We start from the raw sequence: 23,025 nt of genomic DNA, 5'->3' as shown, positions 1-23,025 counted from the left end.
GTCGCGGATTTGTGCCTTCTACCTCTTCCCCTCTTTTACCATTCTCAAGAAAGCACGACGAAGGGATACTTTTTGAAGGCTGGAATTCTTTATTTTCTGCTGCTTAATTGCCAAACGTTGGCTCTGGAGTGCGTCTGTGTGGTGGAACGGATGGAAAGGAGTTTAAGTTTAATGTTTGCAATTTAGGTCACAACAGGTGATGGGTGTTTGCGTTTTTTCTTCTCTCCCCTCATTTTCTTTCTCAACAAAATGGTCTTACCTTTTCCTTCTAGCTTTTCTTCTCCTTCCTTACCCCCTTCCCTTTGGGTGGTAAATGTGGCGGGGAAAGAGAAAAGTCTGCTACCCCTTCTCTCACAGTATTGGGAAAAACAGCCCTACCACGTGGTGGAGTGGTTTTGCATTTAACATTGTAATACAACGTACATTTTCGGTGTGCGATTCTGTTGTTGCGTTGTTTGATTTTTGCATTTTATTATGATCATCATCTGCTGCCAAAACAAAAAAGAAATGACCACCCGCTCCCCGCTTCATCCCTAAATTCGTTCGTTTGATTCGTTCGCGCATGCACAGTCATCGTTCGATCGTACACGATCGTGTAGCACTTAACAATAAATATCATAATCGGTTTACGGTAGTGTGTTCACCACAGATCACAAAAAGCATTAGAGTTTAGATTAATACATGATTTTTAAGGAGAGGGAAGGAAACTTGTAAAGGGGAGCGATGCTGGGTTTTTTAAATCCTCTTTTCGGTATGTACACTCAGTATTTGCTCTCTGATAACTGTTATTTTCGCACATTTTAGTGTCTCACTCCACTACTTCCTCTCTGTACTCTCTCTTTCTTTCTTTTTTTTCTTGCACTCATTCTCACTGCACTGTTCTCACGCAATATTGAAAGGTGCTCAATTCGGTTTAAATTTCACAACTAATTTCAGTCAGTCTTTAACATTTCTAGTTTAACGCATATTTGCCGCCTCCCTTCTTATTTAGCTCATTTTTCCCATTTTTTGTATGTCCTTTCCAACTTTTCTTCCTGCATTCCTCCAGTTTTTGTTTGCCCTCTTTTCCCTTTATTCCCTGATAACTTACACAAACACTTTTCGCCACTTGGGGACGCGAAATCGCACTCGCCGTGGTTGTACTAGAGCTCTCTACCTTCTACTCTCAACCCCAAAACATCTAACCCAATACTAACGACTGAACCACTCATTTGCAGGTGTACACATCCTGTATGTCGATGCAGGTGCTGCACGTCACCTCGCAGCACCACTTGAAGCTGCAGTTGCAGTTGCGCTTCACCTCCATCTGGCTGTGCGTTTGGCCCCGCTTGCAGCACATCAGGCTGCAGCCGTCCACGCCGCTCGACGTGATGTTACACTCCCGGCCGTGCGTCCCGAGCGAGCCCGTCTTGGCATTCGGCTCGCAGAAATCGTCCGAGTCCTCCGTGTACACCAGGTCCCGCTTGGTCGGCAGCTTGATCGTTGCGTCGTCTGGCATGAAGCTGTGCCCATCGTTCCGCGCAATTACCTTAGTTGCGCCGTCAAAGTGTTCCTTCAGCCGGGCACCCACCTCCGAGAACGGGGGCAGCTTCATCCAGCAGGTTTTGGTCGTGCAGGACCCGGACAGCCCGTGACATTTGCACTCCATGCGCATGAACTGCTTGACGGCCTGGTGGAGAAAAATTTTGGTATAAACAAGTGAAGAAATTATTCATCAAAATAAAGGCTGTGTCTTGTGGAAACTTTTGGAGCGCTCAAAGTTTGAAATACGAAAGCTTACCAATCGGCCCGCGTCATTGTTGTGCAGCCGTACCAGCGTCTTGATGTCGCTCTTCTTGCGCAACCGCGCGTCGAGGAAGTCTTTCGATTTTCGTACGCCAAAGTTTACATTATCGTCGCAGCCGCCCCACTTCCACTTGTCCTCCTGGCCGGTCAGTATCGTGAGCGTGGGAAGCTCCTTCGGCAAACCGGCGGCATTTGGGCCCAACTGTCCAACAGCACCGCTACCACCACCACCACCACCACCACCGGTAGCACCACCATTCGCACCCTTGGGCGTATGCCGCTGGGAGCGTCCGCTGTTGAGCCGACGGCCCACTGCCTGCGCCCGACCATTTCTCGCAATCTCGGCCGCTGTCAGCGTGCTGTAGGCTGGATTCGCATTGACATTTTGCTGATAGGGCGCAATCAGGATGCCGTTCGGGTTGGATGCCCGGTTGCCACCGCCGACGCGGCGACGATTGCCACCGGCCGGCCGGTACCCAGCGCCGCCCCGTCCACCACGCCGTCCTCCCTCGTCGGAGGGTTTCGATTTCGAGTGCTTCTGGCAGGAACACTCCAGCAGGTCGCCCATCGTGCACGCCTTCGTCACCGCGTACGTTATACCGGCGGCCGTGATCGCGTGCACGAATGCTGTCTCGCGCGTATCTGCAAGCGGAAACCCCGGGAAATGAAAAGGGAAAGAAGATTTTACTAACTCGTGTGGGTGCACTTGGGAAGGCATTGGTGGTGGAATGATTAAGATTGTGGCTGATTGTGGTGCAAAGCAAATGGCTACTACAGCGAACGTTTAATTGAATTAGGCAATCGATCGGCACGATTGGTCACAATCGCACCAAGATTTGCATAACTCTCTACGCCCAATCGCGACTTCCTGAGCTGTGTAGGCAGCTGGTAAGCTCCCATGTTTATCATCCGTTTTTTTCTTCTTCATTTCCGTCTCCTCGAGGTTTGTTTTACTACCACGTTCATTCCGCATTAAAAAGCCATGGGTGCTAATTGTCACTCAAACACAATGACGATGCCCTTACGCGCGGCTTAAAATGGGTTTGAGCCGCCTGGATGGCACACACCACACCCCAGGTACGGGAAATTATCAACGCCAAATAGGTTCGATCAATATTTGCTCGCCGGTTTTGGGTAACTCTTGCACCGTGCCAAGGCGTAATTTCACGATGTTACAAGCCGCCAGTTCTGGTTTGGGCGACACGACTTGTGAAACAGACATCATAATTGGCGCCACCAAGCTGAGGAAGCGTAGAATTGAGCTATTTTTATGGCTCCGTCCGGAACCCAAAATCTTGCTTTGCCGTTCTCTCCATTTTTTCGATGAAGTCGTCAAATGGTGCGGATGTTACATTGACACCACTAGGTGGATCCACTGGCGCCCACCTTTGCAAATTGGCCGGGAGTCTGTGTGCGGTGGTGAGATATGGTTCCCCCTTGGGTGTTTGGTTCTGGAGTTTTTTTTTTTTGCAACCGCATCCCGGCGCTGATGTCTTGAGGTGGGAGCGCACACCAAGTTGCGCAAAAGTCGTTAAAGCGTTTATGGATGGCATTGATTCATCGCTTTTTGGGGAAGGGTAGTTTGTTTGATGTCTTCATCTTGCAACGGCGCGGCAATTTCCTGCCTCGGCCAAACTGAGCACCGTGTTTGTCGGGGGTAGGGTGTGTTGGAAGAAAGATAGGTTTCGATATTTGTTTGCCAGCTATTTGCTGCCCAAACAAATTAAACCTCATCACTATTTATGTTACTGGCGAATGTTTGAAGGGTTTAAACATACCAATAGCGGGTGGTTTGGATTGTGTGTATTGATTTTATGTTTTTTTTTTTTTTTTGAGAAAATATTGTGATTTTGACGGTATGAATGTTGAATATATTTGTTTTTATAGATAAAAAATTAATTTAAAAGACTTGCAATCAATCGCTCAACGTACAGCAAAAAAAGCATCTCTCGATCTTTCGATCATTACCTGTTGCGATGTGTGGACGCCGTGCTTTTCCCTTACTCCTTGACAGTAGCAATCTCTACTCCACATGTTTAGTCACGTACCCTGATTGAAGTGGACAGGCAATGCACAGCGGAAAAATGAAACTCGGCATCGGAGTTTAGGAACCGGCACCGTCGAAAACGTTTGCGCGACAGTCGCAACAAAAAGAGATTTGTACAAAAATGGGGCAAAATAAATCCTCACACAAACACTATCTGGTGGTGGAGCGTGCGGTCCAACACCGGAGGGACCGTTTGGCACTGACTCGTCGCTGCAGCGTAGCCGCAAATGGATAATGATGGTGTCGTGTTTGCTTACAAAACATGTATTACATCGATCGGTTTTACGATCTCGTGTAGACCGGGCAGAAAGCGTAACGGCAGCCACCGTCTGTTGTCGGATCAGTACAAAAGCGGTAGAAAGTGTGTTCCCTCCCGTGTACTTGCGAAACGGCATTGGTAGAGCGCACAAAGTTGGTGTTTGCGGGGAAATGGGAGGGAAATGACGGGTGATGTGGGTTTGGATTATTATGCACCTGGTTGGAGGAGCACTTTGTCAGTGCCAGCAGCCTTGAGCTGCTTGGTAGTCAATTCAACCGTCAGTAATCCGTCTCGATCGATCGGGATCTGGATCGATGGTTTGGGATCGGGCTCGAAGGACCAAAAGACTTGCTGCAAGAGTGTACTGTGGGTGAGTGGTGTTTACCGCTCACCCGACCCCTGTTCCTTCACTGGTGGTTCCTTCGCAGGTTCGGGAAGTAAATAAATCCAAATCAGGGCTAGATCAGTCCCGCGGGCTCGTACGTAACACGAATCACGAAGCGGAAGAACAAACGCGCGTACAAAGTCGTGTACCGTGCGAGCGGTACAATTTAACTGTCAATTTGTGAATAACTTAAATTAACTTTATGGCGAATCAAAATCAAAATTAATGTTTATTGAATTAAAGTGATGTAATCTTGACAATTGCAATGATACTGTATATCTTCAAACGGTCGACCGGGAGCAGTCAATGTTTGGCAGCCGAAATACTTGCCAGTGGCTGTGCCGTTCGTCCCGTGTGTTGAACTTGGCCTGGAATTTCTTGCCCCGACTCTTGGTGTGTAGAGGCGGTAACGAGCGAAAGAAGCGGCTTCGTAAAGGACGCATCGAAGCGGGAGGGCAGTTTTCGCGGTGATGGCATCGGGACACCGGGCACCGGGCATTGGAATTGTCATGGTTGAATGTCAGACTGTGTCGTTGCACTGTCGCTTGCATTTCCCCGCACGCGGCGGGGAGCGATTGTCCCTTTGAGGTGCTCATTTCGCCAAACAGCATAGGAGGGCCGTCAATCCGTTGCAAGGTGTAGTTTGCTACCGCATCGAGTGTGGACGGAGGGCATAGTGGTGCAAGAGACCACAGGCAGTCCATCTTCGCCGGCAACGAGTTAAATGGTACTGACGGCGAAACACACGTGACACGACACGGGGACAACGACGACTACGACGTCGACCACGATAATCCGCAATGCTTGCTTGCGTGTATAATGATCAATCTGTCCTTTTCGCACGGTACGATCGCTCGCAGGCATCCGGTGGCTAACCTCGCGTTACCCTTTTTGGTGGCGATGAAGGTCGAAATGTATCAAAAATTGCACTGCTGGATGATGTGTCTCGGCTTGTGATGCTGATGAAGTTACTTTCTGGCCTTTCCAATGTGAGACAAACGTTTTAAAGCCGCTATCTGTAAAGTGTTTAACCTTATTTTCAAAAACTATGGTTCAATAGTCTGTCGACTTGAGTTTAACAATAACAAAAAAGCACCGTCAAAGAAGAAAAGAAGAGATCAGTGCTCCGCGGGCTTTGCATTGAAAACAATAATCCGGACCGAACACAAACCCAACACGGCATTCCAGATTCCGATGCGACAGATCGCACAGATTCGGACATTCGAATGTCCACCCTGCCTGCCGGAGCGCTGAGGGAACAGATTCGTTTGTTTGTTTGTTTTATTGATCCGATCAGGCAGCAAATCAAGGAAAGGAACGGTCTCTACCCTCAAATACTGTCCCAGCAATCCAGGTTCATCGGAGCAGCCCACAATTCAAAGGCTGCGACAGGATTGCGACAGAACAGCGACAGTACAGCGACAGATCGGCTGCACAACTTTCGACAGACAGACAAGTGCAGCATGTTTTCGCCCCTACTGCGTGCCTCTGCTCCTTTCGCTTCTGGTGAATGGATTGTATTTAAGGTGGCCACAGTTCAGCCAAATAATAATCGTTGCTGCGGGATGGCTAGTGGTGAAGAGCATGTGGATTGAATGTAATTTATAGCGATGACAATATCGTTACGTTCGATTTAAATTTTTCAATTGCACGACAAGCACGATCTCAGCGCTCTGAAACAGAGTATTACGAGGAGTTGCAGGTTTGGTAAAAAAATTCACAAACATTGCAATGGGGTTGTATTGTGGGGTAAAGGAGAAATCAGGTATTTCAGTATCTTTTCAATTATTGGTAAAATTTACGGTAGTTAAGCTTTTGTTAGAAGAACACAGTTCTCTCATTATTTTGTGTATGCTGTCTTGAAGCAGTGGTTTACCTTTGGCCAGAATTCGGCGCATACTACGTTTGATGGTCCAGGAGCAGTTCCACATGTTGTGTCGAAATTGGTTCTCACACTCCCGAAAGCCCAAACTGATGCCTCGGTGAATTTCACGCATCAGCGACGTGTCGTTTTTGCAGATGTCGGCCAGCTTCCCGGAAAGGCGTCGCGACTTCCGGTGTTTGCTTTCGCACACCCGGTCCGGATCGAGCAGCACATTGCTACCTTCGGCTCTAGAAAGAAGAGGGGAGCATAAGAGTATTGATTTTATTGGAGAGTGGATCGCAGGAAGTATAATGGGAAATTGATTTTTTTTAATTAGGAAAGTTTTGCTATTTACAAAGTAACAAGGCAAATATTATTTTGATTTAAGCAAAGTCACAAGCGATAACCAAATTATAACAAAAATGAGTGTTGTATTATGTACTTGTTAACAACACTTAACTTAGATTTTAAATAGACATTATTATCATTTTCTTATTTTTAAAACAAAGTTAGTTCGAATGCATATCACCATTATGTAAAATTAAATTATATGTACTATTATTACAAAACAGAAAATTTATAGTAATATAGTAATACAGATGTGGTTCAAATCCAAAAGCAATGAAAAAATATCCATTTAAAACAAAATAATTCATTCATTCAAAACTCAAGAAGTTAAATTTTTGAGCTGCAAAAGATGCAAAAAATTTATTATATAAGGTATTCTTACTCACAAAAACCTAAATGCAATCAAAGTTATGATATGCATTACCCCGTGCCTCAAATCACCATTTCTGTTAGTTCAATGGCAATACTTGTTTTCTCAAACTATTATGACACTCAATTAACACATTGTGCAATGGCGAAGAAGCCCTTCTGTTGTATTTTTCAGCAGAAGATGCACTGACTCTTTTGTCAGCTTGCTTAACACAGCCAGGATCGGCCACTTAGATCAGAGTTCAAGTTCAACGTGACAGATCAGGTACACTCGAAACATTTTTGTTGTTGGCCAACGTTACCGGCGCCATACACGTATTGAGCAGACTGCACTGAGTAATTTCCAGAACCACCCGGTAACAGACCGTTCTTTCGAGATCACATCACAACCGGCCGACCAATCAGCAGTACCACTCATCCAACGGGTCGATTGGGCACATCGTCATGCAGGTGCAGGTATCAGGAATTTCATCTGTTTCCTTCTGGTTTTGCCTCCTGGTTTTTCCACCCTCATTTGGGAGAAGGGAGATGGTTTTCACATGACAGCTAAATATAGCTTGCGCCCTTGCCCGCAGGCAGGACCATAAAATTCAATAATGAAGATCGTTTTCCTATCCATTTGAGCTTCCATTTGCCCGATGCGGAGCGGTAATGGCTCCCCATTTTGTGGGGAAGAGTCGTGGGGTAAGAGAGAAAGCCATTCAAAACGATTATTAACCACTCGTGCAATTGGCTGTTGAACATTTTTTCAACCATTTCAGTTCATTCCCGCTATTAACCCTCGTGCAACGCACCGAAACGGTATGACCTCAGACCCCAGATTGGTTTCATCTCTGTGTGTGTATGTGTGTGTGAAAGAATGATGTAACATCGTACTCCATTGCTGGGATGCCCCTTAATAAACCAAGGGTGTTATAATGAAGCAAATTTAGGAAAACGGCGGAAAAAGAGCAGCTAACCAATTTCCATCCCAATACACGCTCGCGTTACGTGGAAAAGTGTAAATAATTTCGAGCTAAAATAAATAATTTTTCTCTCACTTTTGCGACGCACTTGGTAACCGATTGACACCAAGAGAGAAAGGAACCGAGGTGCAACATTTTCCAGACGCCGATTATGACGTTTTTAACAGTTACCCAGCATGCCCCATCGCGTAAAGATCGAAGCTCTTCGGGATGGGCGCTGATTTTTACGATCAACACAACAGGCTGCCAAAGTGCGGCTATGAGTAACTCCGGTTGACTGACTAATGGTTGCGGTCGACTGACTCGAATGGAGGCGCTAATGACAAACGGACGGGAAATTGTGGTAAATGAGCGTAAAGCCGTCACCCGGTACCGATGGAGGTGGAGTCATTAGTTATCTCATACACGCGATCATTTTGCTACCAAACAGAGCGACAGAGATTCTACTATCAGTTAGCTCGCTCTAGGCACACGCAAAACTGATCTCAACCATCACTCACAAGCGGTGCTTTTTGCTATCTCAAAAATGAATTTTTCAAAACAAAAGTATGTAAAACAAAACGGATTGAATGGAAGGTGCTTTAACCTTCTGGACAACGCTAACGTTTCACGATCAGTCAAACGATCCGAGCGGTGACGAAATGCGAGATAAAAATCTTTCCATTCGTGCTTGCACCCTTGGTTCAAAAGTGTTCTCGGAGGAAACGGGCAAGAAATTATAAATTTAAATAGCACCACCGTCGCCCGATCGGTGTTGATCGTTCGACCATGGTTTGAATTGGTAGCAACATTTGTCTAATGCCCAATAAAGACATAAACTTGTAGAATCACCGACTCTACCGAGCGGCGTCTCATCTCGCCTCTCGGGTCACAGCCATCCGCCGAAACTAGAATCGTCCCAAAAACCGGTCAAATCTGCCCACCAAAAAGGCATAAAACTGTTGATATTCAGTTTCAATTTGTCGTGTTTTGTCCGTTGCTTCGTCCGAAGGAAATGAAAACAGTCTCTGAAACAAGTCTCTGCAAGATTTTTGGGCGGCAGTTTATGGAGGTGTGACTATTTACTAGAATGCTAAGCTTTAATTTGACTAATTAACGCATCACATTGTGTTAAAAAGAAGGTTTTGAGTTTTTTCCTGTTGATGGGTGATTGTGTGATGGATAAGCAGGAAGTAAACACACAACGGGAGAAGACGGGAGTCAGCAGAAGCTGCTTTATTTATGGCTGGTATGAACGATTCGAATGAGACTTATGACGTGTTTGAAAGACAAATTAGGATGAATAAGCTGGTTTGTTTGAGCACGTCCATAGATTAATGAATGGATTTGTTTGACACAGCCTCTGCAGATTGATAAATTTACACATGTGCGAGACATTTTGAAACTATAAATTATTTGATTCATTTTGTCTATAGAAGTGTTGCAGTTGAACAGGTTTGCTTAAAGCTGGTTGACAAATAATATAGAATACTGCCATAAATTACGCCACATGAACAGTTGCGCTCAGTACTCAGTGTCACCAGGATTTCTATGACTCATTGAAACAAAATATGGCCTCATTGTAGCGGTACCGATCGCTGAATGGGACATTACTATGCCGCATGTAGTCGCGTGTGATCTATCCGCCAGAGATTAACCACTAGTGAACGAATGCAATGAATTCATTGAATACTAATCATCAGTAACGAATCGTTTCAACAGCTGTCGGACCGTTAGCTACTAGTAGCTGTCGGTGTAACGATCTTTCCACTGGAATGGTTGATTTTCTGCCGCATTCGTGAGATGCATCGTGAGTCTAGTAGTTGCTAACCTGTTTCTTTTCCTCTATCTTCCAACAAATGCTCTATGGTGGTGCAGCACACTCACATATACTTTACCGGAAAAAAACAACAACACCGTGATGTACTACGTCCAGACTTCGAGTCAAACCGGCAGCTAAGCCCCAGTCTCGTCACCTATCGCTCGACGTAATAGACGTTGATGGGAACCATACCACGGTGAAGCGAGCGTCCAACGGAACGGATAGTTTCGTTGCCAACTGTCGCATCTCGACCGGAACTCATTCCGGAGACCGTGTAAGATAAGTCTGGGTAGAATTCGTGCGAAAATAATCGCTTGTCACTCAGCTGTCTGGGCGACTCCGGACCCCGTTTCGGGCGAAAGCTCGATGCGTTAGCGTACCTTGGGAACACTTTTCCTGCCAGACCGATTTGCACCCATCCAGATCTAGAAGTTAGCGCATGGGCAACTGCAACTGCACTGGCCCAGGAGCAACTGCCAACGATGCGTCGCTATGTTTAACTTAATTTTCTCAATTATGCATTTAGATTGAGGCACAACCTCACTACCAGGCGTTCGTGTATTGGGACCGTGGTGAAGTGTAAATTTACCGACCTAACTGCAATCCACCACCGCGGGCTTTGTATTCTTCACCTCTACTAGCAGAGGTGCCCCCGTGGTAAGTGCATCCAGACAAGACTATGGATGGCGAACTAATCCGTCCCATCGCCCCAGGCGGCTCAGATGTTCACCGCTGATCGCCGCACGGTGGTGCGTGTTTGAACATGGCCGCGCAAACTATGCCCCAAGATGAGGGCACAATTTGAAACGCTATTAACACTCTTCAGCTAGTCGTTTATTTACTTTTATGAACTTGTGCATTTTAATTTCAATTTAAACAATCGCTAACCATTCATGACACACACACGGCTCGGTAATGGTGGAGGTGGGCTCTGTTTCCCCCTGTTTTTTTGCTAAACTCAAGTGTCCGACGGGCTTTATGATGGACATCGCCCGACCCGCAACGCGAAAAGCGGTTCCTTTTGCGGCCCCACGCACGTGCGCAGCTTTTCTTGTGCGAATGGTACGACGGGTTTCTGCTAGACGCAGTTCGTCACGCTAGTCCACATACCCATAGGATGTTGGATGAAAAAAGGGAAGAGAGAAGTATGCAAAAAGAAAATGCTCGTTCGTTGCACAAGATTGCACACGAAGGCTTTGCGATGACTGAAGATGCTTAAATCATTTTTGTTCAATTTACTTTTATTTGCGTAAGAATCCACTAAACCATCCTTCCTTTCCTCCCTTTTCGTGCCGAGATTTGCATTGGACAAACATTGTTTTCTCCCTCTGGGAGGGTTTCGGCGAAGTTTCAATCTTAAAAGTAATAAACGTAATGAGCTCTTTGTGGGTTACACAAACAAAGAGTAGTTGTTTGCTTTCCCTTTGGCAGGATACACTAGCTTCAGGTACTTTTTGTTTGGTCTCCCATGTTTTATGATGTAGAGATGATTGAGTTTTATGTTAGATTTGTGATGTTGTTAAAGCAACAATCAGGTTTCATTTTTTAATATTTTTTTATTTATTTCAAAATGTTTGATGCTACTAAAATATGTCAATGATATAGTTTTATCCATGTCATGAATTGAACATTGCCCTTTAGATTTCATATGATTAAAATTTAATTCATTTTATAGTTACAGCTCAAACGATTTCATATTAACGGTGTCATTTGGTACCTAACTTATCATTTTGGTTTTAAAACTTATTGTGAGACGGTACATATCATAATTGTAGTAGCTAATGTTTAGTCATTACATCCTTGTTTGGCTTAAAATTACAATTTAAATCATAATCTTCAACACAGTTGAAAAAGTTGCAACAGTTATTATCGTATGTATTATAAGCAGTAATCGAATTCTGAAAAAAATATTCCATGTCTACCGTGTTTATTCGAGCTCTATTATCTGAAATTACGTGCATGGCTAAGACAAACCTAAACGTTATAATGATCCTATGAATCCAATGGTATGATTACTTGACTCGATCCTAGTTTGTTTTTAAATCATTTTGTAGAGATATCATGATGATAATTCTAGTCTTATATACTAGGAAGATTACTTGAAGATTGAAACAAGCCAGTTCCCACGTAGGGACTGCCTATCCGGCTACATCGAAAGTCTGTGTTTCCAAATTGGGCCAGTACAAATACGTCGTAGATGTCAAAATAAGCTTCGTGAGCGAAAAATATGTATTAAACATCGCAAAATGTCTTGAAAATCCTTATAAGTTTATCTGTACTCTAAACGCAATAAAAAATTTCAAAATATAATCTGTTCAAATATAAACAAATATATAACTTCAAAAGCACTAGTCATACAGAGAACTGTAAAAAACTCCAAGCCAGTGATCGATACTGCACGACCAATATTTAAATTTATGACGTACGATAATATTCTTCATTTATTTCTCATACTCCTTCATAGGTCTATAAACTTGACACCTTCAGAATGAGCTTAAACTAAAATCTCAAGTTAGTTGGCCAGTTAGCAGCAACGCTCAATCCACTTTCCTGTTTTGCTCAGCTTCACGTGACACACATCCCATATTGCGGCAACGTCGAGAGTATTACGATGTCATGTTTCTAACTGTTCATTAACTGAATGGCAGCAGACGACTAGTGTCTATTCCCTTCGGTGCTTGTTAAATCATCGTAAATTAAAACGACATCAAGCAACGACCACCACGGATTGGCTTCACGCACCATCTCACCCACAGGGCTCCAGGTTGCCAACGCACCCGCATTCCTTCACTCCGATCTATGAGTGCGTGTGTGTGTGTGTTCAAGCTGTTTGTACGTGATGATCCGCTTAATCAACTCCGAAGCGTCGCCTGGGGAGATAAAAGATCAATATTTCACCCATCGCCCAGCCAGATCCCCGTCCACCGTCAAGTCAACGAGTCAACGAAACGGAAAGAAAGAACCCGCAAACAGACACGCTTTCAGGACCAACGAAGCGGAAAACCGTCACACTTTGCTTTGATGCGACGCGCTCGATCGCAAAGGCCGCTACGGGTCTGTTTCCATGCCCGAGCGGTGTAGATTTACGCGTAGAATCCAGAAAGCCCCGCAGCAGTATCCCACCTGAGCAGTGAGCAGGTCGCCGGAAGAGAACAAACCGACAAAAAAAGAAGCAAAACATCGCCTAGCTGAAGAAAACAGAAATGCATTTAAGCCCACATTATCCTCCCTTTTTTCACTTGACCAGTTTGCTTTTGCAACGCAAGTCCACTGCCGGCTAGGCGACGACCCATTTGGAAGCAAACTGGCGAGAATGCATTCAGTTTGAGCAAATACAACATGACAGAGCCGCAGCATAAATAGCTCCGCACACCCCCGAAACGATTGACGCTGTTTCAACGCTGTTGTGCGCCTTGCGAGCAGGGGTCAGGAGGGCCCGAGGGCCAAACAGCTCAAAGTGCATCTGAAGATGCTTGCCTATTTATTCGCCGTCATCTTGAAAATATTGAAGTAGTTTGTTTTTTCTCGTCCTCTCGAAACCGGCACGAACAAGCACGGCAGAGGCGGGACAGATGTGGCTATATGGTGCATCCTGGGTAGTTTAAACCGATCAGTAAGAGAGAGATAGAGAGAGATAGCGTGCCTCGGTGATGTGAAAGGTAGTGTAACTAAATCATCAAACATTTGACTCCTTCAGTCAAGTGGGTGCCGGCACTCCAAACTCAAAACCTCCCCTTTCTCTCGGGGTCACTGTGTCCCCGAAAAAGGGTGAGATGGTGCTGTCACCCAGAGTTTCGAAACAGTTTTTTCTTCCTCCTATTCTCCAGTATACTGTTTGCGCTTTAGAACGCACCAAAGGAATGCAAATGGTGCCCCTATGTCTTTTGAAAAAAGGTGCAGGGTGTAGCTTTACCAAAGCTAATCTTACCGACCGACTTGGTCATCGCTATGGGAAACTTCGCTCCGTACAGGTGCATCAGGTGAAGATTGACAGATCGCCCGTGCAGCGGATGCACTCGAGACAGATTTCTGAGTAGAAAGTAAAGTAGTAAAAAATGTCCAAAACTCACTTCGAACACAGTGACGCACTCCAGCCTAGAGCCTAGCAGCAAGATCGAGAATTGCAAGATTTCACAATTAAAAGGTCCTCCAATCGGCGCCTCTTACCGCCACAGCTGCCAGTGCTGGGAAAGGAAACCGATCATCAACCGTAATGAAATAATCAATACAATCGCCGATCCCGGCTAATGAGTTGATCCAACGCCGCTAATGAAGCTAATTATCGCCGCGGTACGCCGCCATCGACCGAGCAGATTCGTAATGCCGCTCGAATGACTCCCTGCGTGAGCTCACTTGGTGTCTATGTGTGTTGTGTGGTGATGTGAAGTGTATTAATTCAATGTAAACATTGTAACAGCACCGAAACGGCTCCAGTATAAACAGTGATCGATCTCCGCTTTACCATCCGCCAGCTCTCGAGTGGCAGGTTGAAAGAATATACACACACTGTGGAACGATCGTGGACGTCACAGGCAGCAAATAGAGAGGCAGTAGAGAGGAGCGATACCAGTGCGGTATGGATTACGGATCACTGAGCCAATTCGATGATCCCAAACCCTGTCGATGCGCATCAATGTTTTTTTTCCGGGCGTAGGGAATCGTTCGACCCGAATCGATCGGATGAGTAATCAATATGACTTTTGGACATGATTGGCTGCCATCAAAGTGATTCCCGCCCGTTCTCAAGGATATCGGTTCGCCGTTCCGCTTTTACGCTGCTGGGGCTAGTCGGGTGACACATCGGATCCGAGGATCCCGGGCAGGTATCGCTACCCAAAAGCGCACTGAGGGCCATTAATGGGTAGGAATCGGTGTGCTGGAAGGTATCCGATTACGCTGACAGCCATTTTCTGCACCAACTCCGCAACAAACAAAAAAGACACACATCCAGCCGGTACTGTAACCGTAGACGCCGGCGTAATTTTGCTGGATCGAAGTTTGTGGAGGGCGGACACTTTTGAAAACTTTTGGGGCGAGTGAATGTTGGCAAAACAGGGATATCGTTCGGGTGCAGCTGCATCCTTAATTGTACCAACAACAACAAAAATGGCATCACGTCCGCCATTTTATATTGAATTCGGCAATGTTTCGGTGAAAATGCCGTAGTACCACCTGCAATCGGTCTAAAATATTGTAATAAATCAACTAGATGCTGGAGACGGTGTCATCACCAAACATCGGTATTGCTTTAGTGACAATATTCCAATTCACCGCTTCGGGGACATTTTCCAGAAGCCTGTCGCAATCGCAGCATCGCCCGTCGAGTAAATGCAAATTCCTGCTACATTTATCTCAATTGTCAAAAGGTAGCGCTCGATAAGACGTTTGAAGCGATTAACCTGCTTTACCTTTGCAGCAGCCTGGAATTAGCTCTGTTTTTTTGGGGCGCTTTAAATACCCACCGCAGATAAGCCACTCAAATCGACTGATGAAATGATACATTCAGCAAAATTAGCATAGCAGAGTGTAAGAGCCGTACCATTGGAGGCGCTCCAGACGATTCAGACGATTGCCCGACGAAGCACTTTCGCCACTTGAACCCGGCCCCGACCCGGGACCGAAACGTGGTGGAATGCTGTACGCCACGCCAGTGACATTCAGGATTTGTGTCGTCCCTCTGCTCAACACGGCCCGCGACAAGGAATGTGTTGCGTATGTGCGTCCTGTGTACGACCGGGACCGGGTCTTCTAAAACTCGTGCGCCGTGTCTTGCCACGTTTGAATCATGCAGCGGGCAGAGGTTTCGGGGTTCAAAATCGTAAAGATTTAGATAACCGGTGAACCCTTAGATCCGGCACACACGTCGTCGCCAAACGTACCCACCAAAAAGGGAACGGCACGTCAAGTATGACCTCGCCGGGGTCTGTCTGCACCGAGCGTGCCCATCGGTCATCGGTACGCGCGTCATCGGCCCTGGCAATGGCGCTCATCCTCCGCAGTGGCGCTTCCAGGCTACCAGACGTGTCCCCAAAATCTGCGCGGGCGGAACCCGGGTCGTTCGTAGCTTTCAATACGTGCGCTCGTTATGCTGGGTACGGTGCGTGCAACGAATCGCTTATGAGGATAATCTAAAACTCACTACCCGCAAGTCATGCTCATCATTATGAGAAATGATTCCACGCGGCTGATTCTGTGGAACTGTGCGCAGCTTGATTAAGGTACACGGCGGGCAGGGGAGTAGAGATTGCTTGCCAGCGATTGTGACTGGTACGCTAGTCTCCCCCTCTCAAGATACTCTATCTTCAGCAACCGGTCGTACGAGGTGGACCTTCAGTTACGTACGGTTTGTTTTCACTCCAGCCTTATCTGACTTACGTACCGGTCCGTAATACTCATCAAATTGCGATATTGCTTATCAAGATACATCTTCCCACCAACCACCCTGGAGGGGGCGGAAGCAGTAGACCCTACTTCGCACTACTACCTAACCTTGCACGCAAGCGTGAAATCGTCCCCTTGCTGCCCGGCCGCGAACGTAAAACGGGCAGCGTGTCATCTGTCGCTCACGCATGGTAAGTGTAAACTTGTGATATGATGTGCTAGCAAGCGATTTCATGGTTGTCTGCGTAGTGGATGGTGTGCGGCCAGCGTGTTGCTTTGCATTTCCTTAGCTCCGTTCGGTTAGCTCCGACAAGAACTGGTAGAATATGTGAGGTCCATTAGGTCCGACGGTAGGGAATAGTGATCACCTTAAGCAAAAAGCGTTTAACACACACACATACATACACACACACACGCACACACACGAAGAAGGGGGAAAGACACACAACCTCATTTCGTGGTGTGATCGTCTCCTTGAGCCCCGCGCCATTATCGCAGGCAACTGGGCCCATCCCCAGGCCCGTCAACTAGTAGGCGACCGCTTATCACAACATCATCGCTAATGATATAATGAGGGGCAGTTTATAATATTTATAATCGCCCCCTTTAAAAGCGTAAATGTAATTAAGGATGCATTTAATGGCTGCTCACAGCAGTTTGTCGTAATCATATCTCTTTGCTCTCGGAAGAAGGAGAAGAAGACGGGGGGGGGGTCAAGATCGTTACGAGCTTACCAGCAGTGATTGGCGGTTCTAGTGCTGCGTCCTTGCACACTTCGCAGCGCCTGTAACTGATCTTTCCGACCTTTTTTCTCCCATCCCACCACCCCCTTATCTGTAGTGACCATCGACACTAGTTTGTTTTTGCAACAGTGTAGCGCGCATAAATAGTTGCCCGGCCATACTGGCCACTTTGCCTATCCGGAGGTGCATTGCAAATTGCAGCAGGAAGGTATAAACAAAGCCGAAACAACCTTCCTTTTTTTGTTGTTGCTGTTGCTGAGAAAAAATAAAACTCACACTTGCCACAAGAGCTTCCTTCGAGCGCGCCGCCATTCGCAGCTTCCACCGCTTCTGAAGCTCCCAAGGGGCCGCGAGAGGTTAATTATGAAATTATTAAGATAAAGTGTTTGAATACATATCGATGCGTATGGTGGTGGTACGGTGCAACGTATTTGCGGTGCGCCTTGGCGTGATGCAAAAGCGTGGCCCTGTCCCGCAGATGGCCCCTTAAGGGTGGCTGCAAATAATTTATTGAATCGCTAAACTAGCGCTCCCGCACTGTGCCGTTTTTACTGCAACAGGGGACGGTGTGTTGGAGGCATCCGTTTTGCTTTATCTTTATTTCTGGCGGTGGTGGTGGCTGGCTCTGAAAGCATTCCACCGTTAACGCCGGCCGGTGCCACGCGAAGGTTCATAATTTAAACGCTTGAAATTTAGTGTCGCCGAACAGAAGAGTTTTGTTGTTGTTGTTGTTCTCTTTTTTGCTTCTCTTAATGGCCGCAGATAATGGGGCGTCCATGATTACCTAGCGCATCGTAAATGGGGGGTTCGGGGAGGGGTGAAGATGTCGGCAAAAACGTGCACAGGGTCAAGTGGTGCACAAATGGATACTAAATAGTTGCCTGGATTTTAAGCAGCTGCACTACTGATCGACCCATTGAATGGCATTGAAAGGCGAGATAGTGCGAGAAGCAGATGCTACTACACGGGTTGATGAAGCAAACCGGAAGTGGGGCACAGAGCTTTGACTTCTATATTCAAATATTCGGTTTGATGATGTAGTGAACTTACCTCCACAGGCCGGTGATGGGCATTATCAGTATCAGGTAGATCACAATCAGTACCAGACGCATACTTATGATTTCCTTTCCGCTAACGAAACTTGGGTATCGGTTGTTGCAATATTTTAAAAAAATCAGAAACCTTGGACGTCTTTTTCTTTTAGCTGATGCAATGTAGTTGAACCGATTCTTCGTCTCAATCTCTTTCGCGCTCTCTCTCTCTCTCTCTCTCTCTCTCTCTCTCTCTCTCTCTCTCTTCCCTTGACAAATTTTCAGTCGGAAATGGTATCGGAACCACAAACCGCTCGATGACACAGGATGTACACTCCCAGTTGTTAGGTGAGCCAACAACCCCCAACGCCCGAGAACTCACTTGGTGAGGTCGCCGGTGGGGTGGTGCTCTCAAAATACACACACACACAACACGTTAGCGAGCTCCCCCACGACAGGGCCGGAAATGGATCACTCACAAATTACACAACACGCACTCTCACACACACGCATACACCGAATGGTGCATCCGCAGGTATTTGCAAAACGACACACAACACCCACACACACGGACACTTGCACTACTCATACGCACTGCATGAGGTTCACATGGTCGATGGAAGGGTTCGCTGCTTCCGGCATTTGGTGACGATAAACTTAACCCCGGCACTGTTAAATGAGACAAACCAATTTAATACCACACACACTAACATTCAGTCTACACTTCACCTTCCCCGTTACACGATCTTGACCCTTTTTTGTTTTCTGGTGTCTGGTGTTCTGCCGTAGCCACTGACTGACTTCTCAACGATTAGAGTTATACAGGTCCTAGACGTCTACGGCTATGGCTACGGGTTGTGTTCTAGTCCACCCGCTGGACATGATGTAGTATCCATTCAATATCTCCCCTCTCTTTCACTCTACGCCAGTGACCAATCTTCTTTCCAGTTTGGCTACCCGATCAGACTCGTGCGATTGCAGCTCGAGAACTGGCCCAAACTGTAGCGCAGTACGCTGCCGAAACGCACGGAATCTAACCGACCCGGGTCCTTCTTCCCAGATGGCGCAAGGTGCGACTGCGCAAACGGCGAACGGGCAAAAATCTAACTGCACCTAGCAGCGGCCTGGACCGGCTGCGATGCTAACCCCCTCCCCCTTCCACTCCACACACACACACACACACACACATACTCATGACGTTTTCGGTTGAGTTTGGGATTCGGATAGAAACGCGAGTGAAAACGGTATATAAAATCGAACTTTGCCCGATAAAGAGGGCCCTCAGCACCCCCCACCCAGTCACACGTACACGTGGCACAAACACACGTGTACATCGACTAGCGGGCACCGACTCACACACACACACATACACACGCGGATAGCAAAACTCACCACAGATAGCACCGTTCAGGAGAGGAGCAAAAAACAACAGAGTTCGACCGACCCGATCCAAATGCCCTGGGCAAACGCGCAAGACCAAGCGGCAGAACGGAGACTGGCAAAGATGGTTTGCGCGAGCCGTGGAACAAGCGTGTGTGTGCGCGCGCGCGCGAGCGCACACACATATTAGCCCCCGCCTCGCAATCGGTTTACTGCGGCCGCCGGTGCTGCTGCTGCTGCTGCTCTGCTTTTCGGGATCGTTCGGGCCTTCCAAACCATTTGGGATTCGCGACTTGATGGCGTGTTGGGAAGGGGAGGAGGGGAGGGGGTTGGAAATGGTGGAAGAGTGCGGGGTAGGGGTGGTTTTTTGCGAATTTGCACCAAAAGCACACTTACACGGCTCACCCCTACTACCCCATGAGCGTAAGGCTATCACGAACAGGGGTTGCGTTTTTGGGAACCGTGTGTATTTGTGTGTGTGTATAAGTGTGTGTGTGTGTGTGTGTGTGTGTGTGTGTGTGTGTGTGTGTGTGTGTGTGTGTGTGTGTGTGTGTGTGTGTGTGTGTGTGTGTGTGTGTGTGTGTGTGTGTGTGTGTGTGGTGTGTGTGTGTGTGTGTGTGGTGTGTGTGTGTGTGTGTGTGTGTGTGTGTGTGTGTGTGTGTGTGTGTGTGTGTGTGTGTGTGTGTGTGTGTGTGTGTGTGTGTGTGTGTGTGTGTGTGTGTAGGAACAAAATCAACAGGAGCAGTCAAATAATCACCGAATAAAGAAATCCACCGACACACACACAAGTGGAAAATAAAATAAAAAATAATAATGCGAGCCGCCCAAGACATAGAAGAAGACACATGGCGGCGGCGGACGCAGTGAATGAAATGAAATAAAAAGCAACAACAAAAAATAAAAACAAAAAAGAAGTCACACACACACACACACTTAATACAAATACAGCTACAATAAAAAAACACGCACACACACATATGCATAATCACCAAACACACAAGGGTTCTCACGGGCAAATCAAGCAACCGCAAGGAAGCAACCGAACAGAGCGCACAACAGCAACAACACAAACACACACACATACACTCACGTACACATTGGGCAAGAACACTTCTTCCACCAACCGTTGCAAATGATATATATTTTAAAAGGTTATTGCGCGCGCGGATTCCCTTTCATCTTACCGCGCTGAGCAGTGTCGATGGTAGTAGGGGGAGGTCGGCAGTTGTACGAAGTGGAAGGTGGGGGTGCAGCTCGGAGGTTCTGTACCTTCGTTTGGCTCACTCACCCGCTCTGGCTAGCTCACCGCTCACGATACGGAGCGTGGCGGAGTGTGTTTTGGGGATGGTTTTTTGTTGTTGTGTAGGTTTCGATCGCAAGCGCTGGAAAAATTGATTTTTCCCGAGTAGTGGAAAAATTCGAACACACATGAAACGTTATTCCATCAAAACCACGCAAACACACACACATGGACGCACGCACACTGGGCGTTTTGGGAGGGAAAAGCCGAAAGCAGGGCAACCGTCGAAGCAGGGAGCCGCCGAAAAACTGAACCAACCGTTCGGACGGTGACACTATGAATGGGGCAAAACGGGGCTTTTCTCACTGCGCTTTCGCTCGTTTCACGAGGGCACACCGGACACACACTGCTGCCGCCGCCGCCGCAACCGTGGTCGGCGGGAGATGAAAGAGAGTGAGCTGGAATTAAAATTCTGCACACCCCACCTTTCCACCGGCTCAAGTCCCAGGCCATACCATCGTTCCCCCTGTAGCCGCCAAAAGGTGTAGGGCATTAAGCGAAGCGGCAGCAGCAGTCCGAAAACCGAAACCCCGACGATGAGCCGCGGTTTGCGAATATTGGCGAGCGAATATAAATATGAAGCACGCAAAATAAAATTAAAAAAAAAACATAATGAAACACATATATAGAGATGTGAATGCGCCTTCCCTCTTCGCTTCTGGTCGGATAGTGATACACACACAAACACACACGAACAGTGACGTGAAACCTTACACACGAGCATGCCGAAGGGTAGTGTGCACGCGCTAATAATCAAATTGGGCTTGCGGCAAATGGGCGAAAAAGCGCTGACCACGAAATCGATGTTATAAGCGAACGATTAAGAAATGAACACTCCAGTGCTACAGTGCCGACCGAATGACCACTTGTTCCATCTTTTAGTGTGCTGTTTGTTTGGGATTTGAACTCGATTTCCTATGCTGGCGCAACACCACAACAGCACGACCATTTTTGGCAATCACTGTACGCTAATATGAGGAAAAAAATAACACAAAAATCACTAAACGATCACCCGCGTCTCTCCGCTTTCCATTGCTTTTAGCATCCTACGAAATGGCACGGAAATTGAGCCATAGAACCGTCCGCCGGCCATGGCAGAAGGTAACCACCAAATGACCAAACACTAACAACAACAAAAAAAAGCGACACCGACAAAATCTTCCATTCGACGTGCCCCGTAGATAAGCAAAGATGTTTGGGCTCGATCGGAAAGGATGGACTTGATTCGGGGCTCACCACTTCGGGGCCATCCTCGAGAAGAAGGCTAAGGGAGAACGATTTTTAATGGATCGCGATAGTGGGAAAGCGGCAGAGGGAGAGAGGGAGGGATTTTTTTACGCGATCGTGGCGAAAACTAATCGACGGTCGATGCAATCATTGACGCTAAATAAACGAAGCAAACGATGAGAAGCACCAAACCAACATAGCAACAAAAAAGCAGCAGCAGTCACCCGAGGGGGGGGGGGCTCCCCATGTATCCCAATAGATGCTGTAGCTTTTTCCTTCTTCCTTCTTCCTTTTTTGTTTTCACTACGATTGCAGGCTACGGGGAGCTCTGTACAACCGTGAGAATAAAATCACTTTTGCGAACCACTTATTTTTGTTGAACCGCTGCTGCATGTTTATTTGGTGCCAATTTCCCTTTGCTATCACACACTGAAGTCACTTCCAATCCAAGTAGCTTTGCACTCACCCCTCACCTGGCCGGTTTGCCATTGCACACCAAAACGCACTCAAATGCGCTGCACACCTGCTTCGGAACCTTCTCCCCGGCACTCCGGACTGTATTGCAATCTCTTTGGCCCGGGCCAAATCATTTAACACTTGCCACCGCGATCGGCGGCGGCGGTACGCGAATCGATAACGCGCGTGTCGTCAAGACGTCCATCTCACGCGCTGCCACAACCTGTAAGACGCACCGCACCGGTACGACAAAGCCCCGGATACGAGCCAGGTTGCTTTAACCTGCGCTCGGACCGGTGCTCTGGCACACCGCGCTCGCTGGCAGCATCTTATCGGGCGCCGAACCGTTTTCTCAACGCACCGCGAACGCCAAGGAGAAGGGGAAATAATTATAAGATCTTTATCTCTTTACGCTTTGCGTGGCCCTGCCCTGCCCCCCAGACACCCGCGCTGCTGCGCACAGCCCTTCCGGTGGGCTAGAAGAAAAACCAAAAATTAATATAAAACGGTGATGTACGCCCCGGTCGGTGTACGTCTCTCGTTCCCCCTGCTGCCTCCCGGCTCTGTGCTCTGTGCCATGTGAGTTTTATGAGTTCTCGGGAAATGTTTACCACTCCAGTTGCGGTGCCAGAGCGCGTGACGCTTAATTTATTTACTCAGTGCGGCAGCGGAGGTGCAATCGTA

At 47.2% G+C, this 23,025-nt stretch overlaps 1 protein-coding gene across 12 annotated transcripts; it reads right to left on the bottom strand.

Annotated features, from left to right (window-relative positions):
• Window positions 1-230: 230 nt before the first annotated feature.
• On the bottom strand, window positions 231-22,627 carry LOC121597249 (protein Wnt-6). 12 transcript variants are annotated; one of them, XM_041922858.1, is made up of 5 exons: window positions 22,352-22,627; window positions 17,998-18,647; window positions 6,353-6,588; window positions 1,781-2,427; window positions 231-1,669 (listed from the first exon to the last, which is right to left on the bottom strand). In XM_041922858.1, exons 2-5 carry the CDS (start codon window positions 18,057-18,059, stop codon window positions 1,208-1,210), a joined length of 1,407 nt encoding a protein of 468 aa, XP_041778792.1. In that variant the 5' UTR covers window positions 18,060-18,647; window positions 22,352-22,627; the 3' UTR covers window positions 231-1,207. The 12 variants fall into 12 exon arrangements, with proteins under 12 accessions (XP_041778792.1, XP_041778794.1, XP_041778795.1 ...); XM_041922860.1 differs by having other exon boundaries at window positions 22,359-22,627; XM_041922861.1 differs by having other exon boundaries at window positions 22,392-22,627.
• Between the last annotated feature and the right edge of the window lie 398 nt (window positions 22,628-23,025).

Source organism: Anopheles merus, chromosome 3R (assembly GCF_017562075.2).
Source record: "Anopheles merus strain MAF chromosome 3R, AmerM5.1, whole genome shotgun sequence".
Classification (NCBI taxonomy): Eukaryota; Metazoa; Arthropoda; class Insecta; order Diptera; family Culicidae; genus Anopheles; species Anopheles merus.
This window is presented reverse-complemented; position numbering and strand designations above follow the sequence as displayed.